The sequence below is a fragment of the Xiphophorus hellerii genome, chromosome 21 (assembly GCF_003331165.1).
Source record: "Xiphophorus hellerii strain 12219 chromosome 21, Xiphophorus_hellerii-4.1, whole genome shotgun sequence".
In the NCBI taxonomy this organism is placed as follows: domain Eukaryota; kingdom Metazoa; phylum Chordata; class Actinopteri; order Cyprinodontiformes; family Poeciliidae; genus Xiphophorus; species Xiphophorus hellerii.
Window position 1 is genome coordinate 1406401 of NC_045692.1, and position 16771 is coordinate 1423171.

General features: G+C 42.8%; 1 protein-coding gene across 2 annotated transcripts in view; it reads left to right on the plus strand.

Annotated features, from left to right (window-relative positions):
• The window catches only part of tgfbr1b (transforming growth factor, beta receptor 1 b), a 54212-nt gene that overhangs the window by 19286 nt on the left and 18155 nt on the right, over positions 1-16771 (plus strand). Inside the window, exons 2-6 of one of the 2 annotated variants that reach the window (XM_032551697.1) lie at positions 5496-5744; positions 7254-7514; positions 11039-11269; positions 11543-11710; positions 11961-12117. In XM_032551697.1, coding sequence (XP_032407588.1) covers positions 5496-5744; positions 7254-7514; positions 11039-11269; positions 11543-11710; positions 11961-12117 — 1066 coding nt within the window. The remainder of the gene's footprint in view (positions 1-5495; positions 5745-7253; positions 7515-11038; positions 11270-11542; positions 11711-11960; positions 12118-16771) is intronic. The other variant, XM_032551698.1, reaches the window with a different exon arrangement.

Below are 16771 nucleotides of genomic sequence, written 5' to 3' on the forward strand. Positions count from 1 at the left end.
TGGCATAATTTCAGCTTTCATTTCCTCATTAACTTGAGGCAGAGCATTTCTGAGTCCATTCATCTCTGCTTTTAGATAAAGGAACAACAGTGTGTTCTGAACACACACACACACACACAGCAGCTTCAAGGACTTGACGTTACACTCTGCTCCTCATAGCTGAACTAATAACAATCCCATTAGAGGACTGGTGCACTTGGGACTCATTCAGCAGAGAGTATTGGAAGATGTCTGGACCAGCTTCTTCTGACTCTTCACTGAGATGTTAGAAAATGTTCTAGAGACAAGATGAGAGTTTCATCAGAGGCTTTTTGCTCTGAAAATGTTAGATTAGCAGTTTGAACACTTACGCCAGACTGCTGTTCTTAGATTTTAGTTCAGCATTCAACACTGTCATCCCATCACAACTCATTACCAAACTCACAGACCTCGGCATCAGTTCACTCATGTGTAACTGGTTGCTCGACTTCCTGACCAGTCGACCTCAACATGTCCGGCTGGACAACCACTTCTCATCCACCATCATCATAAACACCAGAGTGCCACAAGGCTGTGTGATGAGTCCCTTCCTCTACTCCCTCTTCACCTACGACTGCAGACCTGTCCATGGCTCTAACGCCATCATCAAGTTTGCAGACGACACCACAGTCATCGGCCTCATCAGAGATAATGACGAGGCCGCTTACAGGGAGGAGGTAGACCGTCTGGCTGAGTGGTGCGACAAAAACAACCTGCAGCTGAACACTGAGAAGACCAAGGAGCTTATCGTGGACTTCAGGAGGAACGCTGACCCACATCCACCCATCCACATTAAAGGGACAGTGGTGGAGCGTGTGGACACCTTTAAGTTCCTGGGAGTCCACATCTCCGAGGACCTGACCTGGACGACCAGCTGCTCCAAACTCATTAAGAAGGCGCATCAGTGCCTCTTCTTCATGAGGACCCTGAGGAAGAACCACCTGTCCTCAGAGATCCTCACGAACTTCTACCGCTGCACCATTGAGAGCATCCTCACCAACTGTATTACAGCTTGGTACGGGAACTGCTCTGTCTCCGACCGGCAGGTGCTGCAGAGGGTGGTGAAAACTGCCCAGTATATCGCCGGGGCACCGCTCCCTGCCATCAAGGACATCTACAGGAAGCGTTGTTTGAAAAGGGCCGGGAAAATCACAAAGGACTCCACTCACCCAGCACACACACTCTTTTCCCTCCTGCCCTCTGGGAGGCGTTACAGAAGCCTACGGACCAGAACCACCAGGCACCGGAACAGCTTCTTTCCCACAGCTGTCACGCTTTTGAACACCTCCTGACATAAAACATAAACTATAAGGACTGTACTCCCCTATCCTCTCATACCACAATAACACATGGACTATCCTCACACACACACACATCGCGGACTGTTTTCTTCACACACACATACAACCTGTAAATTTTATCTGCCATTATTTATCTTGTATTATATTATATACATATATAATCCATTCCCTAACATTCTTGTATATTCTGTATAATCTGTATAATCTGTGCATACAGCTCCCATATTTATATTTATACACAATATCTATATCTCTTGCTATAACCCCTTATAGTCCACACATACATAGTCTTGTACATCTGTAAATAAATATTTATATCTCGTAGAGCACTTCTGGATAGATGCAAACTACATCTCGTTGCTTGTACTTGTGACAGTGCAATGACAATAAAGTTGAATTCTATTCTATTCTATTCTAGACCAGGACGCTGCTTCTGCAAGCCTTTGCTACTGCCCTGTAATATGTGGCGATTCACCCTAACCTTAAGAGCCAGAGGTGGAAACCCCTGGCGGAGACCTCAACCTACACCTTAGTCCTAAACCTAATCCCTAACCCATAAACGGCATCTCTTCTTATGGGGTCTCCAGGTTTGGTCCCCACAATGTGGTATATTTTTTAGGAAAATGGCCTTTACACTATATCATAAACAAGGCCTCATGCACACACAGAGACACACATTTACATTGAGTCATAACCAGAAGACTTTAGCGGATGAAGCAGCAGCTAAGCAGTTGATGTGTTAAGTGTGCAAACAGCTGAATGAAATCAATCTAATCTCCGTCCTTTTGCTCATTTCTGCCACACCTTCTATTTCATTTGCTCTCAGCTTCATCTGATTGGGCTGCCTCCACATAATGTGGTGTGAAGTGTCCTCCAGGGGACATGTGCAGCTTTGTGTTTATTACCAGGAGTCATGAAGCATCTCCATTCCCCCACTACAGCTAATGTGTTTGTGGCCAACCTGAAGCAGGCAGTATGCAGCAACCATTTAGCTGATTATGATGAGTGGGCTGGAGCGAGTGAAGGGGAAGCAAGATAAATGTATGTGGCAGTACTTGGGAGTGCAGGGAGCCTAGAAGATGACTGAAATGAAAAGTCGGGATGCAGTCTGTTCTAATCTAATCTAATCTAATCTAATCTAATCTAATCCATGGACTCTCAGCAGAGGCCAGGAAGCAGAGAGAAATGGTCAAACACAGTGAGTTGACATGGATCAAATCAATATCCATTTCATTCCTTCACCATAACACATAAAGCAGCCTAGGCCAGGGAAACAGGGGGATTTACAGTTTAGATCCTGCTGAAGAGTTTGTGGCCATTACTGTCAACGGAAAGCTCTGCTTAAGTGTTTTTACATCTCATCTGAATCCTTTATACATGAATTACCAGCAATATGTCTGCACTAAGAAGAGAAAAGAAATCAGGACTTCTATATTGGATTTATTTTATTAGCAGAAGGCTGTATAGCAGCCATTTGAGCAGCACAGCTGGCTGAGCTAGCAGGGACAAACCTCTCTGTCCTCACAGCGCTGCTCTGACATAACTGTCACATGATCAACCTCCTCCAATCCAAACAAACGGCAACAAGTTGGAAATAAATATCAGTTTTTAATGTCGGCCCACTTTTATTTATCGGACCAATACCGATATGTCAACACTGATGTATGTGCCAATATTTTGTGTATCTCTACCAACAACAGCACTAGGTGAGTTTGAGCTAGGGGTGGGCATTTATCATATCGTTTTATTTTTTATACTGAAAAATTTCTTGTCATGATAAGAATTTTGATTTATCGTTGTCACAATAAATTTCAGTTAATGTTTAAAACACTGACCAAAATGCTAATTTTATTATTTTCTCCCCAAATTTCTATTTTTTTTTTTTTTTACAAGATCATCAATAAAAATAAGTTTATTTGCAAATATGATGAAATAAAGTCTCTGTGTTCAAATTAGTGATATAAGTCACACTTCTTTAAATGTGCAGTGTCCTAAAGGAACCCATTTTAAATGGGAATGTTTTTCCAAGACCATCATTTATCTTTGTGAATGCTGTGCCTGCAGTTCGCTAAAATGGAAGTGGTAGTTTTTAAAAAAAAAAAAAACAACATAATTTTAGTCGTTATCAGAGTAGTCCTACAAAATATAGTGATAAAATTGAAAGTCCATTAGTCTGAGCTACCTGGCAGAAAGGTGGGCTAATATACTGGAACCACTGCATACATCCTGTCGACAGAAACCAGCAGTTCTGTAGCAAATGTCAGAAATGGCACCGGCAGACCATGTCTGACATGATGCTCTAATGCACTACCTTAAGAAAAGCTATCAGTTTTTCATCAAAACAGACTTGGTTTAACTGACTAAGGAGTGGGCGGTGAGTGTAGCAGATGGAAACTCACACACTCTAGTATGTGAGCTCTCCTACACTGTGTTTCATACTGGAAGCATGTCTGGGCCGGTCCAGGCCCCTGTCTGGAGACGCAGACCAGAATGCATTTTATCCCCATCTCCAAGCCAGCTAATGCATCACTGGATGGTCTGAAGAGTTTCTGACTTCAGGATTGTATGGTTTTCTGAGACTCACTGAAATATTCTGACACTGTCTGGAAGTCGATCAGTGATTGATCAGATGTAAGGCAAATATGAGAAGAGGCATGAATCAGAGCTTTCCAGGTGGCAGGGATTCGTCCTGGAGCCAGTGGGTTGCTCTGTCGTGTCCTTGAGCATCAAGAACACTTTTAGGGTTCACCCGCATTGCCTGCTGGTGGGGGTCAGAGAAAACTGCTATGCTCCTCAAACTGTGGTATGAGGACCGCTGCTGGGATGTGTGCTGCGTTCAGTGGTTCTCAAAAAAATGTCACTGTTGACTATTTACCAGGCAAATATGAGCAACTGGATGATTAGAAGCCAAGCTGTGCTGTAAAGCAAACTAGGAATATGAATTGTTCCAGGGCATTGATCATGGGGAGGGACTTCATATTCTAACAGAAGAGCACATGAACTGTGTTATAACTGAAGCCATCAGCCATGTTGGATTTGAGGGTCTGAGCTGGTGAGAAATGGCCAGTTTTCCAAATTGAAATTTCTATTTTCCTTTTTCAGACATGTAACTAGAAAAATGTGACTAAAGAGAAGAAATTGGTAACAAAATCAAATTAAACCTTCAGCTCAACCTTTAATGCAAATAAGATGACATTTAGTTTGTTCCTGTTTGACACTGAACTAGTAGTAGGCTTGATTCACACTGCAGCTTTAAGTGACCCAAGTGACCCATTTTTACCATAATGCGACCTGTATCTGATCTTTTTACAACAGTCTAAACAATACAGCTCGGATTTTTAGAAATGCAACCCAGACCACTTTGATATGTGGTTTTAAGTCTGATATGTATCTGACCTTTTCAAAGTTGACCAATGTCTGTACAGCCATTCATCCGACCTGAACATTGTTAACACTTGACAAACATCACTGAAGGTGTGAAGAAAAACAACAACCATGATGGACGATAATGAGGATGAAGTTGTTAATGTGCTGGCTCTGGTTGGATAACAACTATAAGAAGTTGGAGCTTGTGATAAGCTCCAACTGGTCGATCTTATCTTGTGATAAGCTCCACCATTAGCATCAATGTTTATTTCCACAAACACTAGCACGTTCCTACATTTTTTGTTTAGCAAAGAATGTTTGAGATTTTTAAAAAAACGACACAATATAAAATGCCCTGTTATAAAGTAGTTCTGTTTGGAGCTTGGCGTGCGTGTGTGTGTGGGTGTGTTCGTGTTAATGTGGAGGATAAGTCAGTAAAGTCAGTAGCCTGAATGTAAAGTGTGACAAGGTCCGACTTGTTAAGCTGGGAAATGAAGGGAACTGGTTAGAAGTATTTTCCAGATCTTGAAGAAAAATGAACAGAGTATTAAAATTTTTTTTACAGTCTCCTCCTTCCCTCCAACTGTATTTAATCACTATTAGATAAATAAATCAGAGTTATGGTTTTCTTCATATTCTAGCTGCCCTGCTCCCTCAGCTGTTCCCAGTCATGACTGGATGGATATGTTCCCTCTCCTCAGGTTTCCTTTAGTTTGTGTGGCTGAAAAAGAGAAGAGCTTTGTAGAATATGTTTCCTGTGCCATGCTGCACAGACTTTAGGTGTAACCTTGCTCTTGGATCCCTCTGCAGCCCTCCAGTGTTACTGTGACCGCTGCAGCGCCAACTCCAGCTGCACCACAGATGGCGTCTGCTTTGTGGCCATTAAGAAGTCGGGGAGCCAGCAGATCTCAGAACAGCGTCAGTGCATACATGACAGCGAACTGATCCCTCGAGACAGACCCTTTGTATGCGCCCCAAACTCCAGAACGGACACCGGCATCTTCCCCATGTGCTGCTCGTCTGACTACTGCAACAAGGAGCCGAATTTCACAGTCTTTCGTAGGTATCCACACCAACACCTCACACAACAGCTGCTAACGTACAGCTTCTAGACTTTTCAACAAAAATAATCCAGCCGATGTGACCAAACTCATCTGGGAATAAACAGATGTGTTTGAATAAAGGGCTGAGTTAAAATGACTGAATGTCTGGTTGCCTTGGATTTAGGCCTGTTGTAGTGAAACCAGCTTTGGGGAGATAAAGAGCTCAGACTGTGACCTCTTTAAAGATGGAACATTTTTCACCTGAGACTCTTCAAACAGAGCTGGGCCAAGGACACACAATCACAGAAATGAAATTATAAAGGCAGACTTTTAACAGAATTCAAGTGGGTGAGTCCCAAAGAGTCCTGCATAGAAATCCTGACACTGATTCACTGATCTGTGTGTCACCTTTAATCTTGATGAACCCATCAACCCACCATGGAAGCCTGAAGGCCTAGCTTGCATTTCACCAAAGTGTGATCAGATCCATAATTTATTTTGGAAGTCCATGTCTGAAGTTCTCTGTTTGTCTGAGATCTGGTTAATAATAATATCCCACCTGTGAATGTGCCAGACCATGATATCTTTAGAACAGAGGGGTGTGTGTGTGTTTGTGTGGGGGAATAGACAGTGTCATTTAATAGAACAGCTATGTTCACTTACCATTGAGTGTATCGGCCTTAAGATTTCTCTCTCACCACAGATGTCAACAACACTTACTATGCTTAAAGAATGTGACACAAAGAAGAAAATCTCCTGTTAACAAGAGATTTCATCTTTACCTGGCTCACCAAAACTAATGCTAAGCACTTTAGTAATAGTTCATATGTTTTAGAAACATTACTCGATTACTCAACATATGTGTTGTAGTAATCAAGATCACTCAACTGAAACGGTGTTGTGGAAAACCTGAAATCAAATTTGGATACAGTTGGTGTTGGTGCTATCTTTATTGATTTCCAGAAAGCTTTCAACATCATGTATTGCTTAATAAATTGTCTTATTTGATCTATTCTTTTAGGTGGATTAAACTGCATTAATTTCATGTTTAACAAAGTGTATGAGGGTACAGAACAGCTATGGGGTGCCACAGGGGTCCGTGTTGCTTTTCAGCTTGTTGTTCATTAATGACTTACAGAATGATGGTCAGATGTACATATATGCAGATGATGCAGTCTTGTTGCTATTGCTAAAAAAGCAGCACACAAACAGCTGCAATGTGTGATGTTAACTGGATTCAGAGATCTCACTTGGATCTGAATATGTTCAGCTGTGTGGAAGTACTTCCAAAAAAAATCCAACTGCTGACAGGGATTCTAGTGACGTCAAAAAACTAGAGCAGAGTTTTGTTCTTCTGTGACGTCTCAGGAAGTCCTGCTGTGACTCCTCCCTTCTGGGAGCTGTGCATAAACAGCTTAAATGCTGTGAGTTTTTACCTGTCTTTTGCTCTTCAGTTTTTCTTGTTCCGCCATGTCTGGGCCCAAGACATGACATATTCCTCTGCTCTCTTCTTTGTGTGTTGTAGCAGAAGAAGAAAAGCCCCAGTCTTTGGGCCCCGTGGCCCTCGCTGCGGTGATTGCATGCCCAGTGTGTGTGCTGTGTCTGCTGCTCATTTTGGCATTCTACATCTGCCACAACCAAAGAGGTTTGGGTGCTGGCGGAGCCGGGGCCCTCCACCACCGTGTGCCCAATGAGGAGGACCCCTCCATGGATCACCCCTTCATCACTGTTGGAACAACACTCAAAGACCTCATCTATGACATGACCACATCCGGCTCTGGATCAGGTACTGCTCACTTATCTGCACTTACATTTTAGCTTTTAACTATTCGCTAAAATACTCATGTGTTTCCCCAAACGACTATGGGGAATCCTTGTATCATTGTATTTATTAGTTTGACCTCTTATTGGTCAAACTAATAAGATTGCACTTCCTTGAAAAAGAAGTGCAATTTTCCAAAATGGGTGTGGCCAAATAGCTCTCCCCCTCTGGCTGCTTTGAATGCAGATGTAAAACTAGGTACATACACTGCCTGGCCAAAAAAAAAGTCGCCACCTGGATTTAACTAAGCAAATAGGTACAAGCCTCCTATTGGATAAGTACTGCATAGGCGATTATTTTTCAGCTGGCAACAAGTTATTTAACCCCAGCTGATGCAATGAGTAACTCCTCATTTCTTAAACAACCATGGTAAAAGACACATCCTGTGGTCGTGGAAAAGACGTTAGTCTGTTTAAGAAGGGTCAAATCATTGGCATGCATCAAGCAGAGAAAACATCTAAGGAGATTGCAGAAACTACTAGAATTGGGTTAAGAACTGTCCAACGCATCATTAAAAACTGGAAGGATGGTGGGGAACCATCGTCTTCCAGGAAGAAATGTGGTCGGAAAAAAATCCTGAATGATCGTGATCGGCGATTACTTAAACGTTTGGTCAAATCAAATTGAAGAAAAACAACAGCAGAACTCAGGAGTATGTTTAATTGTGAACGCAAAAGCATTTCCACACGCACAATTCGAAGGGAACTCAAGGGGTTGGGATTGAACAGCTGTGTAGCCGTAAGAAAACCTCTAATCAGTAAGGCTAACCAGAAAAAAAGGCTTCAGTTTGCTAGGGAGCATAAAGATTGGACTCTGGAGGAATGGAAGAGGGTCATGTGGTCTGATGAGTCCAGATTTACCCTGTTCCAGAGTGATGGGCGCATCAGGGTAAGAAGAGAGGCAGGTGAAGTGATGCGCCCATCATGCCTAGTGCCTACTGTACAAGCCTGTGGGGGCAGTGCTATGATCTGGGGTTGCTGCAGTTGGTCAGGTCTAGGTTCAGCAACATTGTGTGCCCAAAGAATGAGGTCAGCTGACTACCTGAATATACTGAATGACCAGGTTATTCCATCAATGGATTTTGTCTTCCCAAATTGAATGGGCATATTCCAAGATGACAATGCCAGGATTCATCAGGCTCACATTGTGAAAGAGTGGTTCAGGGAGCATGAGACATCTTTTTCACACATGGATTGGCCACCACAGAGTCCAGACCTTAACCCCATTGAGAATCTTTGGGATGTACTGGAGAAGGCTTTGCGCAGTGGTCAGACTCTCCCATCATCAGTACAAGATCTTGGTGAAAGATTAATGCAACACTGGATGGAAATAAATCTTGTGACACTGCAGAAGCTTATTGAAACAATGCCACAGCGAATGCGGGCTGTAATCAAAGCTAAAGGCGGTCCAACAAAATATTAGAGAGTGTGACCATGTTTTGGTGGCGACTTTTTTTTTGGCCAGGCAGTGTATATTTCTATTGCCATGTTGGAATGTTGATCACAATTTTTTTTCAATTTGAGGAGCAGAAAGCTTTTTGCTTTTCATTTATTTTTATTTATTAATATGGCACCAGTTCACAACAAATATCCGTCTGCAAGGCGTCCAGTATAGGATAACTGCTGATGTCCTCACTGTTTGGAATTCTGTCCTCTTCCTGCCTCTCCTGAAGCCTCAGAGTGGGAAAGAACCACAGGCTTTATGTTGCAGCTAAACTGGGCCTTGTTGATGACCAGCTGTTCATTGTGTGTGATTATTATCTGCTGACTTAATGAGAAATCTGTCTGTAACAGAGCTCCAGAGTGCCATCAAGTTAGTCACAAACTTGACCTAGTTTCTTAATTATATGGCTGAAAAAAGCCTGACGTTGCAGTTATGCAACAAGTTCTTCTGAAATAAAAAACCCTCTGAACACAGAAAGCCTCCCTGAGGTTCAACAAGAATACATTAGGCCCATATAGCACTCTAAGCCAATCAGAGATAGTGCGATCACCCACCCATTATAGAAAAGATTTCACTGATATCAAGCTATTCGTTGGCTCATTTATAGCTGCTGACCAGCTATAAATGGTTCGCATGTTTCACTGGTATTTTGCCATTTTTCATGCAGTCGTTCAGGCTAGATGTCCTCCATGCTGTAGTGTTGTAGTAATCGAGACCAGTCTTGAGATCACTTTTTGATGGTCTCGACTTGGACTCGGCCGCATTTGGTCTCAGTCTTGTCTAGGACATTGAGGACTGTGGATTTTATTTCAAGACCACAAGTGTATCACCTAAGTGTCAGCATATTGTCTGGTTTATTTGTCAACATCCTTGTTTTCAGTGGATGCAAAACATAAGGATTCAAATCCAAGCAATAACGCGACTTACTAATTACATGTTTTTGTTACCACTGCCACCCATCACCTCCCGCTTTAACTCGCATGCGGCACTCCAAGACATGCTCAGAGTTTGTCTCCGAGCGGGAGAAGATGTCTGTCTAATCATTGGTAATACATTTCCCTATATAAATCATAAGAAAGTACCACATTTGAATTCAGCAGCGTTTCACTTTCAGAGACGGTTGGGACTAAGTCCAACTTTTGCTCATTTTTAGGCTGCCTAGTCCTTACAGATGGCAGATTAAAGAACTGAGATGCTAACGAGCTGGTCCGAGAGCATCTGAACCATCTTTCATTACTGACAAATCATTGAGTTGCATGCAAAACGTGAATGGCCTCCTTTGAGCATACGGAGACACAATCACTTGATGATACCGATTTATAAAACTCTACTACTGGCTCCAACCTACTTAAATTCTCTCCTACAATGATCTGTTACTTTCCATTCTTTACGCTCCAATAACATTTTTCTTTTGCATGTTCCATGTGTTTGCACAGAAAAAGGGAAGCAAGCATTTAGTGTAATAACTCCTACAGCACGGAATGAACTAAAAATTTCGGATCTTATTTCTTTTTCTAGCAGTTTTAAAAACATGCAACATGATTCAGTGTCATTGCTTTTAAACTGTTTTTAATTTGTTTTAAACTTGTGCGTATGTTTTAATTAGTTTTACTTTTGTGTATCCAGGTCATTGTGTGTTGCAGGTTTCTGCCCAGGCCCCTCTTGAAAATGAGATCTGGATCTCACTGGGGTTTTACCTGGTTAAATAAAGGAAATAATCTCAATAAAAAACAAGGTTTTACTTTCAGTCGTTTATGTTCATGTGGAAGAAGAATGTCATGTTTAACTTCAAGAGGTGAAGCTGTGAAGTACTTGGTAGTTTTCATTCATTTATAGATTTCTGCACATTTAGCATTGCTGTTGTGCATCCACAGCGTGCACATAGCAACAGCAAAGAGGATCAGTCTCAATGTAAGAAGACAAACACTTGGATGTTTTTCCTTTCTTTTCTGTATCTGGCAGCTCAGAAAAGATGCTGAGTCCAACAGGAACAGAGCCTTTCAGCTCTGTGAGCCTTTCATGTGTTTTGTGGGTTTTCCTTGCAGGCCTGCCTCTGCTGGTCCAGAGGACCATCGCCAGAACCATCATCCTGCAGGAGAGCATTGGGAAGGGACGTTTTGGCGAGGTGTGGAGGGGTAAGTGGCGTGGTGAGGAGGTGGCGGTGAAGATATTCTCCTCCAGAGAAGAGCGCTCCTGGTTCCGTGAGGCTGAGATCTACCAGACAGTCATGTTGCGCCACGAGAACATCCTGGGCTTTATCGCTGCCGATAACAAAGGTGAGCCGAGGCCTCAGCAGCCTCTGTGAGAAAACTATACCAGCAACTCAGTCAAAGGAATGTTTAGCAAGACATTGAGTGAAGATGAAAATGATTAAAGTTTAAGAACTTACACAATAAACAATGGAGACCCATATTCTCTACACATTAGTGTGGGATTATCAGCTCACCTTGATTTCTCCAATCAGAACAGCACCTTTCACAGCGAAGGGGGCTGGGAGGGTGTTCTAGTCTAGTCCATCCTGTGGATGATGGTTGTGTGTGTGTGGACAGATAACGGAACCTGGACTCAGCTGTGGCTGGTGTCAGACTACCATGAACACGGCTCCCTGTTTGACTACCTGAACCGCTACACGGTCACTGTGGAGGGCATGATCAAGCTGTCCCTGTCCACCGCAAGCGGCCTGGCCCACCTTCACATGGAGATTGTAGGGACACAAGGTGAGCCGCTACACACAGCTTCACAATAGCGTTCAAACATCAATTAATACGAACATATTTTCTTTTTAATTGATCTAATCTCTAAAATTGCTGTGGAAATTCAAGTTTATCTCACTGATTTACATCCTCCAGTTTCAGAACGCTCTGTTAAAATAATCTTTGACTAACTCTGTATCGTATTTAAAACCTAGATTGATTCTTGTGGTGACCACAACTTGTTAGCAACTGTTGACGTTCTAACTGTGTGCAGGAAAGCCAGCTATCGCTCATAGAGATCTAAAGTCCAAGAACATCCTGGTGAAGAAGAACGGGACCTGCTGCATCGCTGACCTGGGTCTGGCTGTTCGACACGACTCCGCCACCGACACCATCGACATCGCTCCAAACCACAGAGTGGGAACCAAAAGGTAAGTACCATATTTTCTGCACTATAAGGCGCACCTAAAAACCTTCAATTTTCTCAAAAGCCGAGAGTGCGCCTTATAATCCGGAGCGCCTTATAGTGTGGAAAATACGGTATTTTCATTCCATCAGTCTGTCTAAATAGTGCCAGATCACATCGTGAGCCTTTTCTGTCCCTCAGTGGTCTCTCCTCTACTTCGCTCGCTGTCTAGCTAGCTTTATAGCAGACCCATTGGATTGTGTGAGGGGACAATCTGCTTAGCTATATATGAAGACTGAGTTGGTAATGAAATACATACATGATGGTGAGAGAGAGAGGGGCATAGAGATAAAAGATGAGCTAAAGCAGGGGTCTGGAACGTATGGCTTGCGAGCCAGGTGTGGCTCTGTTGATGATTGCATCTGGCTCGCAGATAAAACATAAAATATTTAATTTGGATGGATTAAAACAAGTTTTTATCCACCCATCGATTTTCCACCGCTCATGTCCTGTTCAGGCTTGCTATTGGCTGCAGGAGCAGTCCATTATTTTAATTGGATAATAATAGCCTACGTTGGCTGTTGCTGGGTAAACAGGTAAATGCCCCCTTTTGAATCAGTCTGCTCGGGCATTAGCTCAAAGCTAACCCTTCGACGAAGAAGATGGCGAAAAGAAAAAAAGACAAGGAGTATCGTACATTTCAGGACAAATGGACCGAAGAATTGCCTTTGTGGAGAGAGCAGCTGCGGTGTGTCTAATTTGCAATGACCAAATTGCGTCGATGAAACGGTCGAATGTAAAGCGGCACTTCGACACATGCCATGCTACCTTTGCGTCAAAATACCCGGCGGGAGACAGCAGAAAGAAAGCGTGCCAAGAGCTACTGAGCAGCGTGCAAGCTAGCCAGCAGCAACTCCGCGTATGGACCCGACAAGGCGACTATAATTCTTTGCTGGAATTCCAGCTAGCTTTGCTGGATCTTTAGCAATAGTGAGGAACGGAAAACCATTCACAGATGGCGAGTATGCTAAAACGTTCATACTGGATGTAGCCAATGAACTTTTTGATGATCTTTCGAACAAAGACAAGATAATCAAACGGATAAAAGACATGCCTCTGTCGGCAAGAACTGTTCATGATGGCAAACCAAGTGGAGGAAACGCAGGTGAAGGACATAAATGCAGCACCGTTCTTTTCCCTGGCTTTGGATGAGTCAACAGATGCAAGCCATTTGTCACAGTTCAGTGTGATTGCAAGATATCCTGCTGGTGACACACTGCGCGAAGAAAGTCTTGCTGTTCTGCCAATAAAAGGGTCCACAAGAGGTGAGGATTTATTCAAGTCTTTTATGGAGTTCGCTCAAGAAAAAAATCTACCTATGGATAAACTTCTCTCAGTGTGTACTGATGGTGCTCCGTGTATGGTGGGGAAAAACAAAGGATTTGTGGCGCTTCTCCGTGAACATGAAAATAGACCCATCCTAAGTTTCCATTGCATTCTACACCAGGAGGCACTTTGTTCTCAGATGTGTGACGGGCAGCTTGGTGAAGTGATGTCGCTGGTCATTCGTGTGATCAACTTTATTGTTGCCCGAGCCTTAAATGATCGCCAGTTTAGAACACTGCTGGATGAAGTTGGAAATAACTATCACGGTCTGCTCTTGCACAGCAATGTGTGTTGGTTGTCAAGAGGGAAGGTGCTTTGCCGTTTTGCGGCTTGCCTGGACGAAATCCGGACTTTGCTTGCAATGAAAGGCATCGAGCATCCTGAGCTAGCCGAAACTGAGTGGCTCCTCAAGTTTTATTATCTCGTGGATATGACTGAACATCTGAACCAGCTCAACGTGAAAATGCAAGGCACTGGAAATACAGTCTTATCCCTTCAACAAGCCGTGTTTGCTTTTGAAAACAAGCTGGAGCTCTTTATCATGGATCTTGAAACAGGTTGTTTACTACATTTTGAAAAATTGAGACAATTTAAAGATGCATGCACAGCAAGTGAGCCCACTCAAAACTTTGATCTCCACCAGCTAGCTGGCTTCACATCCAGTCTCCTACAGTCGTTCAAAGCACGCTTTGGAGAATTTCGTGAGCACACTCGTCTTTTCAAGTTCATCACCCATCCAAACGAGTGTTCACTGAACACAGCCGACCTGTGTTACATTCCTGGTGTCTCCGTCAGAGATTTTGAAGCAGAAGTGGCTGACTTGAAGGCCTCAGACATGTGGGTGAATAAATTCAAGTCACTGAATGAAGATTTGGAAAGAATTGCACGACAGAAAGTGGAGTTGGCGAGCAAGCACATGTGGACAGAAATGAAAAAACTTCAACCCGAAGACCAGCTGATTATCAAAACTTGGAACGTGCTTCCTGTCACATACCACACACTGCAGCGTGTGAGTATTGCTGTATTGACCATGTTTGGATCTACGTATGCATGTGAGCAGTCATTCTCACATCTTAACAACATCAAGTCCAACCTACGATCACGTTTAACGGATGAAAGCCTTAACGCTTGCATGAAGCTTAACCTTACCAAGTACCAACCAGACTACAAAGCCATCAGCAAATTCATGCAGCACCAGAAGTCGCATTAATGGTGAGTATTATAACAACATTATTTAAAAGAATAAATTCAGAGGCTTATTATACTCACATTTAGTTGAATTCAGTCTTAAAATATATTATATGGCTCTCACTGAAATAAATTTCCAAATATTTTGCTTTCATGGCTCTCTGAGTCAAAAAGGTACCCGACCCCTGAGCTAAAGAGACAGACAGACAAACAACATAGACAACAGAAATGAAAATAGATATAGAAGTTGGTCTTCCAGCAGTTTCCCATGTATCTCTACCTCCCTCCCCCAGCTGCATCTACTCACCTGTGATTAGCTCTTGTGGTTTCTTCAGATTGCAGTTGTCTGTTATTGCGCAATAGCCAGCCCCGCCCTTTCCTCACAACTCTCCTGGGCTGACTACTGACCAGTTCTCTGTCTAACAGGTCCGGAAAATCTCTAAGACCTGGGTATTACCCTAAAGGAGATCTATGAGAGATGATCTGTTCAAACTGGTGGCGAAAGCGATTCGTCTAGCTCTAACTACCTCCAATCCAGAAGCTACGACCCTTTACAGTTAAGAAACAATCAGCTGAGTAGCCCTCGCAGCTGCATAATTCCAATAACCACTTCTGTTAACGGTAGCTCGCTTCCTATCATATAACTCGCTCTTGGAACCGGCTAGATTAGTTTTAGTGACTTGGATGTAAGTCCCAGGGTCATTATTTACACTCACCAAAGGAAATTATGAAGCCTCCTTCTTCCTGGAATCATGTGCATTAGTTTTACCTTAATTAAAAGAACTGAAAAATAGTCAAATGACTCGATTAATTCCAATGTCCACCAACCTCATTAGAATTTTATAGTATGAATTTATTAAGCATGCTTAAGCAGGGATATGCGACATACAAATCAATAATCAATTGTATATAATCCAAAAACAGTGTAATAAAATTTACATGTACAATCATACTACCCTGTCTCCTTTCCCTATCTTATGTCGCACGTTCTAAGATGGAATTTTTGGGAAGCAGATTCAACTCATACCCAGACGATGGTGGATCTTCTGACAACAGGAGTTTCTAACATCCTTGGTCGAGGCCTTTGCCTTGTGTGGAAAAATCCTCCTTAGAAAGGAAACAAAGCAGAACGGGTCCGAATCCTTTTGCAAAACCCAGTTCCTTGTCCCTTAGGGATCTTTGTCCTTCCTCCAAGTCTTGTTGCAGAGTTCGAAATTGTTGGGTTGAGACGAGACCGTCGATCGAATAAAGAACCAGAGCTGAGGCGGTGGGATCCAGTCCTTTCTTAGCGGTGTGAAGTCCGAGCTCCCTCGTGGTTCTGAAGTGCGGTCCGTAGTTCAATCTGCTCCTTCGTGTCGTCTCTCCTTCAACGCCGCCGGACTAGGAACAACTGGTTCCTCTTTCCAGCCTGTTTTTATACACTTCTCTACCATATGTGTGTATGTAGAGTGTTCGGTCTACGTGACTTCCTGAACATCTGCTGCAAATCCCCGATGGCCCCTCCTGTCTGCTGACTAGTGTGGAAAGTCCCGTTCTTTCCCAACCCTGTTGATCTTAGCCAACCTCACCGTACCACCCATCCTGTGCGCCCTGGCCATCTGTTCAGAACCGCTTGCGACATTTCCTGTTATCAGGACCTCACCCATAAATTCCTCTTCTTTCTCTAACTCACTTTCCCATCTGTTACAATCATTAAACACATTCAACCCGTATTAAACCCATTTGAACATTGACTTCAAATTATCACAAGTTTGATCCTCAGTTAATTAATCACATCTCTCCCTTATTATAATTCATCAACCATAATTATTCCACAGTTAAATCCTTACAGAAATCATTACAGATTATTTTTCAGAAAGTACATTTCAGAAGGTTATTATGTGATTATTTGTAGTCATTTTACTAATTACATTCGTTCATATTCAACTTAATTAACTTTTAATCAAACTACAAGATTACATATTTTCTCTCAGGCCTCTATGCACCTTTTCTGCGTGCACCCGGAAAGATCTCACACCCGATGCCAGTTTTCTTGACACAGTATTCCTCACTGTTTCCTCCGTTAATTTTCCTACGCTTCCCTTGTGTGCTCCAGAAGTTTCTTC